Raw genomic sequence first — 17634 nt, forward strand, 5'->3', positions numbered from 1 at the left:
TAAGGATTCAAAGCGATTATTTATTCATCATTGACTTATACTGGAAGTTCATGAGACGTTATCATTTGTTTAGAACTGGTTCACAATACAATTTTTTTATTATACTTATTACTTATATATTTTGCTATTAACTATTGTCCTAGAGACACTAATTGAGTACCCAGTACTTAGGCATACCATTATTGTTTTTGATGGTGTGTTAGGTAACGAAGAAGAGCAGGTTCGTGGTATGCGTGCAGAGTAGGAGAACTTGCTTCTTTTTAGACTTATTGGCGTGCCCACACCCTTGTTCGTGGGACACCCCATCTATCTAGTTTTATCATTTTAGTATCCGGGTTGCGTCCCGATGTTTTAGACTCTGTTTATGTTATCTTAAGAGCTCCATAGTTAGACGTTGTGTAGTGGGTAGACGCTAAAAGTCTCATACGACTTATTGAGATGTTTGCCACGTCTTATAATTGATTATTCATATCAGACTTCCGCTGATTTTTATGAGTATGCTTTAAATTAGCCATATATGACTTTTAAATGAATATTAAAATATTATTAAAAGAGAATAGATGGTTATTGATTTTTTTTCAAGGTGTTTCCGGTGTTGTTCATATCATCAGATGCCTATTGGGCTCAGGGTTGCTTTTGGGGCGTGACATTCTCTTCATCAGCTGATGGACTTTTCTTTTTTATTTTTTTGATTTTACTTTTATAAAAAAATTTAAAAGATGAATTTTTTTTCTTACCCACACCCCCCAATTTTCTATTTCATATTTTGCTTGTATAGAAGATGATTTTTTTCTTACCCCACCTCTTGGGTAGTGGGGTGGGTGGTCAGGGTGGTGGGGTTTTAGGGCGTGGGGGTGGGTATTTTTCGTAAAATGTTTTCTACTAGGTAGCCGAATATGAGAAAATAAATAAGAAATTCACTTATTTTTTCAGAATACATTATCCAGAAAAACATTTTACGTAGAAAACATTTCCTCCGTAAAAAACACACGCTATATGAAAAATAAATTTCAACAAGTCAATAGAAAACAATTTCCTCCATAACCAACATACTCTATATGAAACATAAATGTCAAAATAATAAAGGCCATAGAATGATTAAAAGAAACTGTTTACATTCAAAATTACACGTTCCAAATCTTTTACTGTACCATTTTTTCTCTTTTTCATAATTTTTTTATTTTTATTTTTTATTATATACTTAATTTAAATAAGTTGTTACGTGATTAATATGAATTGTTTCTACAGATTTATTTTAAATAAAATGTTAAAAGAATCATGATAAGATGTTTTATTACTGATAAACTTGATTTCTTTTATGAGAATTAAATTTTATTACTCGCTCTGTTTCAATTTATGTGAACTTATTTCCTTTTTAATCCGTACCAAAATGAATGACCTCTTTCTTAATTTGAAAAAAAATTTACTTTATGAAATAATTTACAGCCACACAAATATTTAAAACTTATTTTGAATCACAAGATTCAAAAGTCTTCACTTTTTTTAAATATCGTGCGTAGTCAAATAGATTCACATAAATTGGAACAGAGGGAGTATATTCTTTTAGGACTGCCGAAGTGCAGTCAAACACACCGGTATCATTAGCCTACTTTCTAACACAACGAGAGAAAGAAGCATAGAGTTAGTAATACTTCCTATGTTCCATATTAGTTGTCCACTTAACCTTCATAAATAAAAGTGTATTTTTATAACATTACTCTTATTTCTCTCCAATTAATTATACTCTAATCAATATTAGTTACTTAAAAAAACAATTAATGTTAAGGTTAAATAGAATTTTTTTAATTAATTCTATCTTATTCTTGTAAATATATAAATATTTTGGGCTGAATATTTTTAGTAATGTGTACAACTAATATGGAACAGAGCGAGTACTGTATTTCCGTAAATATAATACTCAACAAAAAAGGAAAAGAATCTAACATTTTCTTAATTAACAAAGCAAATCCCATGTCAAAAATATGAGAGAGAGAGAGAGGGAGTGCGGTTTGGTCAAAGGGGGGCTGTTTTTGAGAGAATTTAGCGCGTACTGATACAGTTAATAGAAACATCTCTGGTAGTGGAAGAGAGAGACACGCACAAGCAAAGCATAACTACACACTGGCTATATTATTATCTGTAGAATCATTTACCTATTTCTTTTTTTAATCATTCCAAGATTTCTTGGCATTTTCCTTCTCTCGTCAACCCAATCTAAGCGCTTCTCCCCTTTTCCAGTTATAGCTTATCAGATAAATATACCCTTTTTCTTTCTTCAAGTTTTAATTAAAGAAACACTTGCTAATTAATTAATCCCCTAGTTTTCTTCACTTGGGTTTCAAGAACCTGAGAAACTGATTGATTTTGAAAAGATTTTACCTTTTTTTTGATAAATGGGTTGCTTCCCTTGCTTTGATTCAAGAGAAGAAGAAATCTCGAATACCCAAAAACATAAAGATGATCGCAAGGAAATGCCCTCAAATATATCCAGGCTATCTTCAGGTTAGTGTCTTAGATATCTATAGTTTATGATAGTAGATTGGCAATTAAAATTTTGTTTGATCTGGTTTGGGTTTTGGTTAATTTAGTTGATTTTTGTTTCAGAACACTGTTTGATCCATGATTGATTTCTTGTAGTATTTGTTGGAATTTTCTCTTTGAGATTCAGTTTACAAGGGCTCTATTTATATAAATTTGGTTATAAATAGACAGCGGATTATGGTCAGTAAGTTGATTATTAGGAAGGTCGATTTCTCAGATGGTCATTCAACTAATAGTTATTTTCACAGAAAGTCACTTTCTTTACTGAAGAAAATTGGAATCGAGAAGAAAGGTGACTTTCTGAGACAATAACTATTAGTTGACTGTCCATTTGAGAAATCAACCATTAATGGGATGCTCTCTGCATTTGATAGCTGATTCGTTTGGTTTATATCTGGGTATAAGCTCATTTCTGTATGCGGAGTTATGAGTATTAATTTGGTAATGTATATGCTTGGATTGTAAAGTTTAAACTGTTTGTAGAATGGACATAATACATATTTTTTTTAGCTTGGGCAAGCTTAAGGAAGTATTTTTGTTTTTGGTGAGACTCGAACGCGGGGAGCAATGATTTGATACAATGCTGAATTATGTGACCCCATTATCGATAAGTTTACTTTGTTAGAGAGAGAACAACTTTATTTATTTGTTTGGGCATGCAATGGTATCCGAGTTAATTGTTTGGGAGATATTGCACAAAAGGAGTAATTGGGCCGCTCCAGCCAAATGTCTTGTTACTTACTTCTGTGTATCTTCAAATGAGATAACATACTTTTTGCCGGTTTTATGGATCTCCACTGTTGTGTGATGATATATATCGAACAGGAGCAGACAGACTCAAAACAAGAAATGGTTCGAAGAGAGAGTCTTTGGGGGTAAAGGATGCACCGGCTGTTCAAATTGCAGCACAAACATTCACTTTTCGTGAGCTTGCAGCTGCTACAGATAACTTCAGGCCAGAATCTTTCATAGGTGAAGGAGGGTTTGGTTGTGTATATAAAGGGCGACTTCCTAGTGGTCAGGTAATTTTTGTTATTGTGTCTGTTTGCTAGAAGATATGTTCAAATAGTTTTAGAGATATTCCAAGTTCTCCGAGATGTCTATAAAACTAGGTCACTCCCCATTGTCTCATCATTGCCCCTGGTTCAATCCTTTTTCTTTCCTTCTCCTGGTGCTTGTATTGGAGGGTTGAAACTAGGTCGGGAGAACAGTGTGGGATATGCAAATCTGTTAGAACCTCGTAGATATTCTAGAATATGTACACTTAGTTAGCTATTTAAACCTCGATGGCTTGAGGGAATAATCAAGTTGAATTTTCTTTCAAATTCTCTTGTTTCTCAGATGGTATCAGAGCATTTAATGAGAAAATAATTATCTAGAAGAGAAAACCAATTACAAGCACTATTCCGGCAACTACCACCATTGTTTCGAGGTGTCCTCACTCCCCAGGGGGTACTGGGCATATACTAGCACCACCAACAGGATCGGAACCCTCGTGTGACCCTAGCCTATAAATTTTGCTGCAGTAGGGTCCCTCACGGGCCTCTAACAGATTCAGATTTTCGGCGTCACACCCCCCACGCAACTTCGTGTGCGGAGTTTTTCGGCAGGTTTCTTTCTTCAGCGGGCTCGCCTCTTCATTGCGAGACTGCCCATCCAAGTTATGCTGAATTTTGACCACTTTTGACCAGGCTGGCGAAGTTTTCTCTACTGGCAAGCTCCGTCTATTCTGGACTAGTTTCAATACTTGGGATTATTATTATTCATTTTTATTTTTTGTTTCGCTTGATCTGGTTTGGCTTTTGCTTGCGGTTATTTGCTAGTTTATTCGTTAGGAACTCGGTTGCAACAAAATGGGATCCACTACATTGAATAGTCGAATGGTTTCTCTATCGGATTATATTGAGTTCCTTCAGTACTAAGCAAGTAAACATACATCCTCCGAGACAGGCTCAATCATGCAGACAGGTAGTAGTGTGACAAGTGTCTCTCAGTCTTCTTCTTCGGTAGTTGGTTCATTGATTCAGGAGTGTCTGATCATATTGCTTGTAATAAATCTATTTTCACTACTATTTCTTGCTCTCAATATCTTTCAACAATCACAATGTCAATGGGTTTCAAACCATGGCAACTGAGATAGGTCAAGCTTGTTCGCTTTCTTCCTTACCTTTGAATTTAGTTCTTTATATTCTTGATAGTCCTTTTAATCTTATAATAAATAGTCGCTTAGCCAAATCATTTAACTGCTCTGTGTTATTTTTCGATGATACTACTTTTTTTACAGTAACACAGTATAGGACGGATCATTGGCACCGGGCGTGTATCACATGCACTTTATTACCTTATGCTTCCAAAATCACTCACATGTCCTCCTTCAACAGCCTGTCCAGTTACTTATTCACTCGATTTATTACATTGATGGTTGGGACATCCCAGTTTATCAAAACTTCAGAAAAAGGTACTTGGTTTGTCTCAGGTATTAGCTCTAGAGTGTGAGTCATGTCACCTCGGTAAGCATACTCGCTCCGATTTCCCTCAATGACATAATAATCGAGGAGAGTCGCCTTTCACTTCAGTTCATTAAGATATTTGGGGTCCTAGTCGGGTCATTCCTCCCTTGAGATTCTGTTACTTTGTCAGTTTCATTGATGATTATTCTAGGCGCTCGAACTAGACTGCATCTCGTTACACATGGATAATATGCTTCCCCTTTCTTTGGTTCCGAACTCGGTCACGACTCAGACCTCGGTAAATTTGATCTTCATTGGCCTTGCTGTCCGCAAATCGATTACTCTCTTTTGAAGGTGAAGCCTGTTTGTGCTTGGATATTCTTGATGAAAAGTCGATCTGATTATTTTCTATTTTTCAGACTTTCCATGCTGAAATCCAAAACCAATTTGGGGTTACTATCCGCACATTTCGTAGTGTAGTGCCCAAAGTATTTATCTTCCCAATTTCAGCAGTTCATAATCTCTCATCGGATCATTTATCAAACATCTTGCCCTTACACGTCCCAACAGAATAGGGAAGCTAAAAGGAAGAATACGCAACTGCTCATACCCTACTCATTCAATCTTATGTTTCGTTGCGGTTTTGTGGGGATACAGTTCTCACATCCTGTTATCTTATTAATTGTATGCCATCCTCAACTATCCAGAATCAAGTTCCATACTCTATTTTGTTTCCCCACTCACCTCTGTTCTCTCTTCCACCTCATGCCTTTAGGAGCACGTGTTTTGTCCATAACCTTACTCCAGGAAAGATAAGTTAGCTCCCCGTGCTCTTAAATGTGTATTTCTAGGTTACTCGAGGGCTCAGAAGTGATATCGATGTTATTTACTTGACCTCCAATGGTGCCTATGTATGCTGATGTTACCTTCTTTGAAACCCATCCATACTTCACAAATCTAGGTGATCACTTAAGACATTTTTGAGGTCTTACCAGTTCTATCTTTTGGAGATTCAGTCACTTCTCCTTCATCTTTCTCTACAACTCCAGTTTCATCACCTACAGCTTTAGCTCCATCACCTACAACTCCAGTTCCTTCACCCACAGCTCTAGTCAACCTTCTACAACCCCATTTTTCTTGTTTGAGTTATCATCATTTGTCATCACCCTAGTGTGCCTTTGTGTCATCTTTGTCCTCTATTTCTATCTCTAAGTCCACGGCTGAAGCTCATCTCATCTTTGATGGCGACCGACTTTGATCAAAGAGATGTCTACTTTACATACTAGGTACCTGAGAGCTTGTTCCTCTGCCTCCAGCTAAATCTACCCTTCGTTGTCGGTGGTTGTATGCCGTCAAAGTTAGTGTAGATGGTCAAATTGATCAACTTAACCCCCTTGTTGCCAAAGGTTATACTCAAATATTTGAGCTGAGTTACAGTGATACTTTCTCCTCTGTGGCTAAAATAACATCTGTCCTTCGTAACTTTGTTATCTATCCATGGCATATGTTCGCCATTGACCTCATTATCAATTGGACATTAAGAATGGAGAATAATGCTTTTCTCCATGGTGATCTTGAGGAAGAAGTATATATGGAGCAACCACCTGGTTTAGTTGCTCAGGGGGAGTCAACTGGTCTTGTATGTCGATTTCCTCGGTCCCTATATGGTTTAAAACAATCTTCTCTAGCATGGTTTGGTAAGTTTAGCACGGTCATTCAGAAGTTTGGTATGACTCGTTGTGAGGCTGATCATTCTCTTTTCTATCGACACACTGCTCATAAGCGGTGCATTTATTTGGTCATTTATGTTGATGATATAGTCATTATGGGCAATGAAGAATATGGTTGTCATGACCCAAATCTAACATTAGGCCGTGACAGAGCACTCAACAAGTCACTACCCTCGCTAGGCGAACCCTCTAAGCTAACAAGTAAACGACTAAACATTAAAGTAACAATACCAAGATGGTCTCATAATATAAATGCAGAAGTAGAACAGAGACACGTCCAAACACCAAGCCTGTAATATTCGAATACACTACAAGTCATGAAGTGACTCTAGTATACTGATACAACTGTGTGGGCTTAGCTTGAGTACATAAACATAATAAAGATCGAACTGGAATGGCCTCCACGAAACTGGTGGTGGTTTCCCTCAGCTGAACAAGACCGAAACAATCTGGAAATCAGGATCAACTATTAGATCACCCTTAGTAGGTCCTGAAAAACACGAATCAACTATTGGATCACCCTTAATAGGTCCTGCAACAAAATGTCAAGTGTGAGTCGAAAGACCCAACAAGTTCATTGACTCGCCCTCTCAGCTTATCCCTGGGACAAAGTCTTTTTAGAAAAACCATAGTGCATACTGAATATAATAAGCTTAAAACAATAGAATCGAATACAGTTGAGCACTAATCAAAGTATCAAATCAGATACATGTAATAATCTTCAATAACTGAAGATATGCTGCTACTGCTTAGCACAATTTGCTCACAAGACATGGGATAACTGATCCACATATCATACCCCGTCTTCCAGAGGCAATCCATGGATTACACATCTTGCCCCGTACTACCTCAATAATGAAAAGCTACTAACTTGCCAAGGGTCACATTGTGCCCAAGCCCTGTGATGCTATTTGAGTGATAAACGAAGCTAAACAACTAATAGCAATAACAATCATAACATAAAGCTATTGAAAGTATCAAAACAATGTAAACACACAACTGGAACCTCGCGGTCTATGCTTGATACTTAATCTGACTAATATAGCTCGTGCTTGCCCTGCACATGACTAGATAGCTTAAATGCATACAAGCAAACACAGAAACATGCTTTTGATGAAAAACAAGTAATGTAAGAGTTAAAGTCTCACTTCCCTTGTTAAAATTGAGCCTTTACTTCTCTTGAAATGCTCAACTGCTCAAACGAACTCCAACAACCTTTATCTTTTCAAAATCATGAATTAATGGGCTCAAATTAGTCTAGGAGAATCATTTCCTAAAATTTAGGTAAGGTCCAAGTCAAAGTCAACCCTGGGCCCACATAGTCAAACCCCAAAATGAAAGTCAAAACCGGATGACCCATCATTCCACCAGTCCAAATCTATATTTAGATTTCTATTCTAAGTCCATTTGGATGTTCAAAATTAGATCTAGGCTATTCTAGGTCACAATCCAACATTCTCAATTTTCACCTTTGATTCCACCTTCAAATGATAGATCTTTGGTCCGATTCATGGTATAAACTCAAATTAGAATTAGAATCACTTGCCGCAAGGTTATGGATGAAATCCTCGCTTTGAAAGGTGTTCGTTCTACTCGTTACCCTCATCCTATCTACACTTTTTTGATCTATAATCGTTTGTGACCATTCGTTCTGCCTTGTTAGCATCACTAGTATCTGTTTCTATTCGTAAGACTATAGATGAAGCTCTTTCTCACCCAAGCTGGCATGAGCTATGATTGAGGAGATGCCTGCCTTGCACTTTAGGGAGCTTGTTCCTCTACCTCCAGGTAGGTCTATAGTTGGTTGTCGTCGGGTATATACAGTGAAGGTTGGCCCCAGTGGACAATTGATCGCCTAAAGGCACGACTAGTCTCCAAGGGTTAATACACAAATTTTTGGTCTTACGTTGATACCTTCTTTCTTGTGGCTAAGCTTGCTTCAGTCCACTCTTTTTATCTATGACTGTTGCTTGCTATTGGCCTATCTACTAGTTGAATATTAAAAATGCTTTCTTCATGGGGATCTCGAAGATGAGGTAGGTATATATGGAATAACCACCAGATTTTGTTGCTCAGGGAAAGTTTAGTAACATGGTTTGCACACTACGATGAGCACTTTATGGCTTGAAGCACTCTCCTCGAGCATGGGTCAAAAAATTTAGCACGATTATTTAGGGATTTGGCATGGTTCGGAGTGAAGTTGATCATTTTGTGTTTTAGTGTCACTCTGCGCCAGGTTTGTGCATATACTTGGTGGTTTATGTTGATGACTATCATCAGGTAATGATGATGAGGGAATTACCAAGTTGAAGCATCACCTTTTGTCAGCACTGCCATACTAAGGATCTTTGTCCATGGGGGTACTAAATCAGGAATGTGATTTGTAGAGGAAGTATGCACTTGATATTCTCGAGGAGACTGGGATGATAGGTGGTAGGCCTATCGATACTTCAGTAGATCCAAATGTTAAGCTCCTACCAGGTCTGGGGAGTCTCTTAGTGATCTTGGAATATATAGGAGGCTGGTAGGAGAATTGAATTATCTCACTGTGGCTCGACCTGATATTGCCTTCCTGGTTAGTGTTGGAAGTCAGTTCTTGGAGCCTCCTTGTGACAGTCATTGGAATGTTGTTATTTACATTCTTCGATACATAAAATCTGTTCCAGGAATAGAACTACTTTACGAAGACTAAGGATATGAGAAAATTGTTGGATATAGATATTCAGACTGGGCGGGATCGCCCTCTGACAGACTATCCACTTTCGGATACTGTGTTCTAGTTGGGTGAAATTTGGTCTGTTGAAAAAGTAAGAAACAAAATGTGGTTTCTAGATTGAGTGCAAACAAAATATCGGGCTATGGCAGTGGAGACATGTGAACTCATATGGATCAAGCAACTATTGAAGAAATAGAAATTGGAGAAATTAATGGAACTTGTGGCTGTGGGCGATAATGGGGCTGCACTTCACAGTGCATCGAATCCAGTGGGACTAAACACATAGAGATTGGTTGTCATTTTGTCAGAGAGAATGCACTCTCAGTGGTCATCGTCACAAGGTTCGGGCGGTCAAATGATCAGCTTGCAGACGTATTTACCAAGTCTCTAGCCGGTCCCAGAGCAAGTTATATATTTAGCAAGCTTGGTACATATAGTTTGTACACCAGTTTAGGCGGAGTGTTTGAATCCTTGTGAATATTCCAGAATATATGTAAATATAGTAGGTAGCTTAATTTAATCCTATTGTAATTAGGTATTGACTTCCTTTTCCTTTTAGGACATGTAAATATAGTTATTTAAACCCCAGTAGCTTGAGGGAAAAAAGTATACTAGCTTGAGGACATGTAAATATTGTAATTAGGTATTGACTTCCTCTTATTTTCTCTTCCGCGTCACACAAGTATACTAGTTCTCGTGATAGGCTATACATAAAGAGGTAAATAGATTTATGAAACAAAGAGAGAGTTAAAATGCACAAACAGTAGGGGATTTGCCTTCTGGGTCGAGGTCGTCACACGGGGCTTGCCTGGTGCGGGTTATCTCTTCTGTTTGGTTTTCGGGCTATTGCACGGGAGCGGGGTTTACCCTGTGCGCACTCGAAGGGTAGCAGCTGCAGTTCCCTTGTCATCTAAAAAAAAATAAAAATGCACAAGCACATGATTGAGCAAATGATTCACCATGCTTGTTGTAGTTAAAAATGACTGAGCAGAGCCACATTTTCCTACAGTGGGGGTGAAAATTGGGTTTAATTTGGTTTCTTTTATACTGAAATGATTTGTTATATATCTAAATTGATATTTCCCATAGAACTACAGTGGGAAATGTCATAAACTAGTCAATCATATTGCATTGATCACATTTACCGTCAAACTTTTTTAAAATTAAGAATCATTAATGGCATTCGCTAAGACCTATAGAAAGGAAGGAACAAAAAAGAAGAGAGGTTTCATAGAGAAGGATGAGAAATAAGGTTGATCACTTTGTCTTACATAGAGTTCTAATTGTTTTTAAAGATTATAGAGCCGGTGAAGTTTGTTTTGCTTTCTTTTCTCGTCCAAAGTTGTTCTTGTCCCTTGTTTGTTAATATTTTTTTTTTTGTGAAACTGGTACTGTCAAATCCCTTGTTGGTTAATCTATGTCTAGTATATTATCATGTTATGAGATTTTTACGTATTACTTTGCATATGTGTTGTGAACTGAGAGGTAGAGAAGGGAGGAACCGCTAAAAACAAAAAGGGACACCCCCATCCCCTCAAAAAAGAAAAGAAAAGAAAAAGTCATAGACAAGCATGATAAAATATTTAGTTGGAATACACTCTTCAGTTTCAACTAGTATGTAGAACTAAAATCCAAGAATGAATTTCATCAACTTTGGGCTTCTATTATGGTTGAAGAAGGATCCAATGTGTTTGAATTAAGAAAGCTGAGTAATAGTAAATTTACGACAGAAATTTTCCTGTCTGATGTTGCATCCCTTTTTGGTAGGCAAGATGTTATGATAAACTTGCATATCCTATCAAGTTTCATTAAATTAATTCTATGCAGGAACTCGGCAAAGCAATTCTGAATTACAGAAATAATTGTAGCTAATGTGTACTCAGCATAATATCTTGTTTCTATACCATGTTATTTCCGACGTTTGTCAATAGTTGTTTGGAATAGAACTTTACGAGTGCATCCCAAGGTTGAAAAGATGTATAATTTCATTTTGACTCTATGGAGCAAAAATGTGAGAACTGTTATCCCTGTGCCTAGAGGACCGAACTTAAATTTGACAGCTTCTTATCTTTAGATAGATTGTGTTAAACAGAAGTTTGGCTTCACATTATGTTCTTCTGCCACTAAATGTATAAATCTGTGAACTTTTACCCTCAGTTTACGCGTACTGATGAATGCAGACTTCACTGTCTCAGGTTGTTGCTGTTAAGCAATTGGATAGGAATGGGCTTCAGGGTAACAGAGAATTTTTAGTGGAGGTTCTTATGCTTAGCCTTCTTAATAATCCTAACTTGGTGAAATTAGTTGGTTACTGTGCTGATGGAGACCAGAGGCTTCTTGTCTACGAGTTCATGGCCATGGGATCATTGGAGGATCACCTTCATGGTACCTTACATTGTTTTCCCCTCTATTTATCTGTGTTATCTTGATCTCCTTTTATCCTGCAAGTGGCTTCTTTCCTCATGAACTGTAGAAAGATGTCGTATATGTATTGAGATGGTTATTACTTTGGTAAATTACCTATGTTCATCTCAAATGATTGCATCTGTGTGTCAAGGATCCAACTACAAATTTATGTTCAAATCAAAGGTGTTAGTGTTTGAGCAATGCATTAACCACACAGCTTGATTTTTGTCCTTTTTTTTTGGGAAAAGGGTCAAAAATACCCCTCTACTTTGGAAAAATGGCTAAAAATATCCTCCGAACTTATTTTGGGTCAAAAATACCCCTCTCATCCTTAAAGTTTTCAAATATACCCCTGTCTTGACGGAAATTATCCCCCAAAATAACCCGAAATCATTATTTAAACCCGTTCCATCATTTAAACCCGACCCAACTAAATAATAACCCATAAGATCCCTTTATTCCCCCAATTCCCTCAAACTTCAAACCTACGTATTGGGGGAATAAGGGAATTTTATGGGTTATTATTTAGTTGGATCGGGTTTAAATGATGGAGCGGGTTTCAAAATGATTTCGGGTTATTTTGCGGGATAATTTCCGTCAAGACAGGGGTATATTTGAAAACTTTAAGGATGAGAGGGGTATTTTTGACCCAAAATAAGTTTGGAGGATATTTTTAGCCCTTTTTCCAAAGTAGAGGGGTATTTTTGACCCTTTTCCCTTTTTTTTTTTTTTTTTGGGATTGGTCATCTTTGTTATGATGAAAAATTGGTGAGACCCCCTTCATCTCATATTATATGACGGTATTTGACTAGAAACAAAGTTTAAGATAATAACTTGACTTATGCAGTTTGTTCGATAGTGAAAATATCACAGTAAATATTTAGGAAATTACTTGAACTCTTGAAAGTTTGAAAGTTGTATGGAATAATATTATGAATACAATGATCTTAAATATTTTTTGTTAAGTCCCAAAGTCAAAGAATGTTATATAAATTGGAATAGTTGGAGTGTATTCAGCAAAAGGAATGATACTTTAATACTATGTATGCACGATTTTAAAGTAGGAAGTATGTAAGATTACTGCCATCTTCAGTTTAAATCATAAGCTAGAATGAGGAGGCAAGAGCAGTAGCGTGAGAGTTGAGAGCAAGGTAGATCATAGACAAGAAGAGTGAACAACAACTATTTCATTTACAGGAAAAAGATAGACGATCCAAAAGTCATGAAGGATCTCCATTGTCTCCTTCTCTAAATTAGAAAATGAATTCATTGTATATCTGTACTGTAAAAGATTTCAACGTGGTCTTGTCTTCTTCCTTCAGAGAGTCAGTGTTATTGTGTACTAATATCTGAACAAGTTAAAATGATTCAAGGACTAATTTAGTACCCACGACCCAATGCCATGAATATAGAACACCAGCAACCCGCCATTTTCTTCTTGACAAGAAAGCAACAATTTTCATCATAGAAGGGACATCCTTAACAATTGTTGCGCGGAAAACTTTCTTCTCTCGGTATTACTTTCTGAAAAACATCAGTGACAACTTGCGAACTGTTCCATCAAGTATGAAAAGAACAAAAAAGAAAAAAGAAAAGAAAAAGTAAAATGAAAAGAAAGAATAAATAAAAAATGCAAAAACTATATAATTAAGTGTAATTAGTTGATAAGATCCAATTGAAAGATGACATGCGTCTAGTTAAGTTCATTTTTAACCTAGTTTTCCCTTTTCACGCGCGTCTAAGAAGGTGATAACACTTTTTTGGGTACATCAGTTTTAAGGGGGGGAGGGGAGAGGAGGGGTGATAATTCCACATTAAGCAACAATAGTAGGGGGGTATGAGGTCGTCCATTAAGTTAAAATATATAACGGACTAAGAACTTCCCAAGAGGCACAGGAGCATCAAAAATTAAAATGGTTTCATTACATCAAAAGAGTTGTCAATTTTAATAATCTATGTGATTCTAATGTCATAAGCCGTATCCATTATTCTATAATAAAAATCCCATGATCATCAAAGGCTTGTTTGGGACTGTTACTAGATTGATTGCAATCTTCCTATTTGGCTAAGGAATGAATGTTGGACCCTACAATTCAATTAATGATTGGGTCGGCTGGTGGTGCTTGCGGTTCGTCCTATTTCATTGTGGATGGAAAATATTGGATAGGAAGCACAAAGAAACTGGCCAACCTTTCAAGCCAACAAGAAATTTTAGCTACTTTTTAGAAAAATATTACAAAATGCCAAAAAAAAAATGCTGTTGGAACGATTTGAACTCGCATTTTTTGTTTGTGAATAGACCCTACAACTTTTTTCTATGTATTGATGCACCCATTAATAATTTGTATCAATGAATCCGTATTATAGATCTATATTTAAAAATGACACGAGCGCGCACACACAAAACTACAACTTCATCTCAATCCCAAACTAGTTAGTTCGGCTATATGATTCCTGTCCTTCCCACCTCATTTGGACCCGTTTTATCTCCGTTCTCAATATAAAGGTGCTCTATACTTTACCTGGTGACTTTGATATGCTACAACATATTCCCACTGTGATAAATGAGGAGCAAAATCAGCAACTAGTACAAATACCTACTGAGGTGAAATCCAAGTATGCAGTTTTTGGACTCAATGGTGAAAGCTCTAGTGGTGCAGATGGTTTCGCAGGACTGTTTTACCAGTCTGGTTGGGAGATTGTGAAAGAGGATATTATGACTATGGTTAGAAGTTTCTTTGCTGGACAGGAGCTACCTAAGTTTGTCACACACAAAAACTTGATGTTACTGCCAAAGAAGGAACAGGTGAATACTATTTCAGACTTAGGTCAATTAGTCTTAGCAAAATCATAAGCAAAATCTTGTCCAGGGTGCTTCATAACAGGCTGGTAAGAATTCTGGCCCTATTAATCTCTAATAACATATTTTGGAGTTTCTGATTGACACTGGCGCAAAGTCTATCGGAAATATACACCATTGGAATTCAAGCGGAAAAATGCACATTTTTAAAAATGTTTATTTCAATTGCAAGCGGTCAACTTCATTGTTATGAGTTGCTACCTATGTCATTCCTTATCTCATAAATAGTATTCTGATCTGGAACTCTACTTTCTTGGCCAAATATTTTATGTTTATCTCATAAAAGTGATGTACTCTAGAAATTTTTGTGGCTTACTGCATACATACTTTTAGTCATGGATATGTGAATAATTGTTGTGCAGATCTCCCTCCTGATAAAGAACCTTTAGATTGGAACACAAGAATGAAGATAGCAGCTGGTGCAGCAAAAGGTTTGGAGTACCTTCATGATAAGACAAACCCTCCTGTTATTTATCGGGACTTCAAGTCATCCAACATTTTGTTAGACGAGAGTTATTTCCCAAAGCTTTCTGATTTTGGGCTAGCGAAGCTCGGTCCTACTGGAGACAAGTCACATGTTTCCACGAGGGTCATGGGAACTTACGGTTATTGTGCTCCTGAGTATGCTATGACCGGTCAATTGACGGTTAAATCTGATGTTTATAGTTTTGGTGTTGTGTTCTTGGAACTTATCACTGGACGCAAGGCTATTGACAGCAGCCTACCTCAGGGACAGCAAAATCTTGTTGCTTGGGTAATTTTATTAATGTCTTTCTTAAGTTTAGTATGCTTTGAATTCTGTTACGCCTGATCATGACTCTAGTGTGAAAAAAGCATGGTTAGTTGTGAACTTGCACAACTGATATGTTCTTTGCGTTATGCAGGCCAGACCACTATTTAATGACCGTCGCAAGTTCGCAAAGTTGGCAGATCCACGGCTGCAAGGACAATTCCCAATGAGAGGTCTCTACCAGGCACTAGCTGTGGCATCCATGTGTATCCAAGAACAGGCTGCTGCTCGTCCTCCTATAGGGGATGTGGTAAACGCCATTTCATATCTAGTAAACCAGCCATATGATCCTAGTACAGTTCCTGGACAAAGGGCGGATAATGATGATATGAAAAATAAAGATGAGAGAGATGGAAGGATATCTAGGAATGATGATGGGGCAGGGGGAAGTTCTGGACGGAAATGGGACTCCGAAGGAGGATCTGAGAGGGACGACTCTCCGAAGGAAACAACAAGGATGTTAAACAGGGATTTGGACAGAGAGAGAGCAGTCGCGGAGGCTAAAATGTGGGGTGAAAATTTGAGAGAAAAGAGAAGACAAAGTGGTGAAGACAGTGCCAACGGCACTAATGGATAGAGCTGTCAGGTACCATTTTCCTTTCTGAATCCCTGCTGGGATTGTTGGTTACTTAAAGACGCCTTGATCGGAGCTTCTAGTCGGTTCCTACTTAAATGGCTGTATAAAATTGGAAGTCTCAATTTTTCAATCATCTCAGTAAGAAGGTGTGAAAGTTACCTTTTTTCTTTCTCTGGAAATGACTTGTATTTTTATTTTTCGACATTTTTCCAGCCTTTTTTCTGAAACATGTAGAGGACATATAGGAGGAGCTCGGGGAGGGAGCGTATTTCAAAACTTTGAGTAAAGATATCTCAGTTGAAACGTGTGCTTGTTGGCTCCATATTTGTTGGATATATACCACAAAGGGGGAAAAAAGAAGAAGAAGAAGCATAGTCTGCTGACTGTAATCTTTGTATCTAACATGTTAAAAGACGATAATATTTATGTTCAACGTAATAGGAAAAATTCTGTACACTTCAGTTTGTGGCGGTGTAGTCTGAATTGCTCTAACATATTCACTATCATATGCCAGCGAGTGCTGTATTGGATCTTTTGGACTTCTCAATTCGTCCGTTTAGGTTGCTGAACTTTGCTAATCTATTTTGTTTTTCCTTGAAAAGAACAAGTGTTATCATAAACTGGTGCAATTGTCCGCGCTCCACACGGTAATAAAAAAATATCAATAATTTTAAAAATAATAATTTATTAATTTAATTGAGATAAAATAGATAAATTTAATTTATATTTATTGATTAAATCACAGAGATAATATTTTGATTGGAATTAATTAGAGTTAACTGTATTTTTCATCACCAGATTTTCTTCTAAAATAAAAAGGCAACTGACTTTACAATTCAAATAAAAGAAACACAAATAACAATAAAGAAAACAAAACAACCAACTGTCGTAAACCCGAGCTCAGAATAACAATATAAAGAATATAAGATAACTTTCTTCTTTCTTTCAAGTGTGTAGTATATATCATACCCCTATTTATACTACTACATAGAGGATGGTTACAAGATTGCCTTGAACATGGCATTAATCCCTTGAGAAGGTGGGGAAGAATATGGGGTTGTAGGAGATGAATGAGAAAGTAGTGAACGTGTGGGTGGGTATAACTACACATAATGATGGAATAACACCTAGAAATTATGAATATCCACATTATTGTCATTTTTAAAACACTTCCCCTTGGATGTTCGATAATGTCTTATCGTTAAAATCTTACTTAAAAAAAAAAAAAAAAAAAAAAACCGTGGGAAAAAATTCTAGTGAAGGAAAAAGAATATACATATTTTGTAATACGCATTATTTGTTGCCTCGTTAAAACCTTGTCAGGAAAATTAGTGGGACAAAACCTCGAGTAAGGAAAAAAAAATGCAACACGTATTTTAGCCCCTCTGATAAAAATATAATTTGATATTCAGAAGACGACGTTTTCAGATCTTGTATATCAGCTCCTCAAATGTTGAAGTTGACAATGTCTTAGTTAACAAATCTGCTAAATTGTCATATGAATTTCTTGAATATCTTGTGTGAAAATAACTTTCCAAATGTATTTCCTTCTATTCCACTTTCG

General features: G+C 36.8%; 1 protein-coding gene across 3 annotated transcripts; it reads left to right on the forward strand.

The window, feature by feature from the left end:
- The first annotated feature begins 1995 nt into the window (after positions 1–1995).
- On the forward strand, positions 1996–16639 carry LOC132043821 (serine/threonine-protein kinase PBS1-like). Of its 3 annotated transcripts, none has more exons than XM_059434290.1 (5): positions 1996–2502; positions 3373–3563; positions 11633–11822; positions 15066–15457; positions 15588–16639. In XM_059434290.1, exons 1-5 carry the CDS (start codon positions 2394–2396, stop codon positions 16068–16070), a joined length of 1365 nt encoding a protein of 454 aa, XP_059290273.1. In that variant the 5' UTR covers positions 1996–2393; the 3' UTR covers positions 16071–16639. The 3 variants fall into 3 exon arrangements, with proteins under 3 accessions (XP_059290273.1, XP_059290274.1, XP_059290272.1); XM_059434289.1 differs by having other exon boundaries at positions 1998–2502; positions 3367–3563; XM_059434291.1 differs by lacking the exon at positions 3373–3563 and having other exon boundaries at positions 1997–2502.
- The last annotated feature ends 995 nt before the right edge of the window (positions 16640–17634 follow it).

The sequence above is a fragment of the Lycium ferocissimum genome, unplaced genomic scaffold, assembly GCF_029784015.1.
Source record: "Lycium ferocissimum isolate CSIRO_LF1 unplaced genomic scaffold, AGI_CSIRO_Lferr_CH_V1 ctg2850, whole genome shotgun sequence".
NCBI lineage: Eukaryota > Viridiplantae > Streptophyta > Magnoliopsida > Solanales > Solanaceae > Lycium > Lycium ferocissimum.

Excerpts from the sequence above, each read along its gene's own strand:
- LOC132043821 (XM_059434289.1), top strand. The coding sequence starts at position 2,394 with ATGGGTTGCTTCCCTTGCTTTGATTCAAGAGAAGAAGAAATCTCGAAT. Across the intron at positions 2,503-3,366 it reads TATATCCAGGCTATCTTCAG|GAGCAGACAGACTCAAAACA; the intron begins GTTAGTGTCTTA and ends TATATCGAACAG. Across the intron at positions 11,823-15,065 it reads ATTGGAGGATCACCTTCATG|ATCTCCCTCCTGATAAAGAA; the intron begins GTACCTTACATT and ends ATTGTTGTGCAG.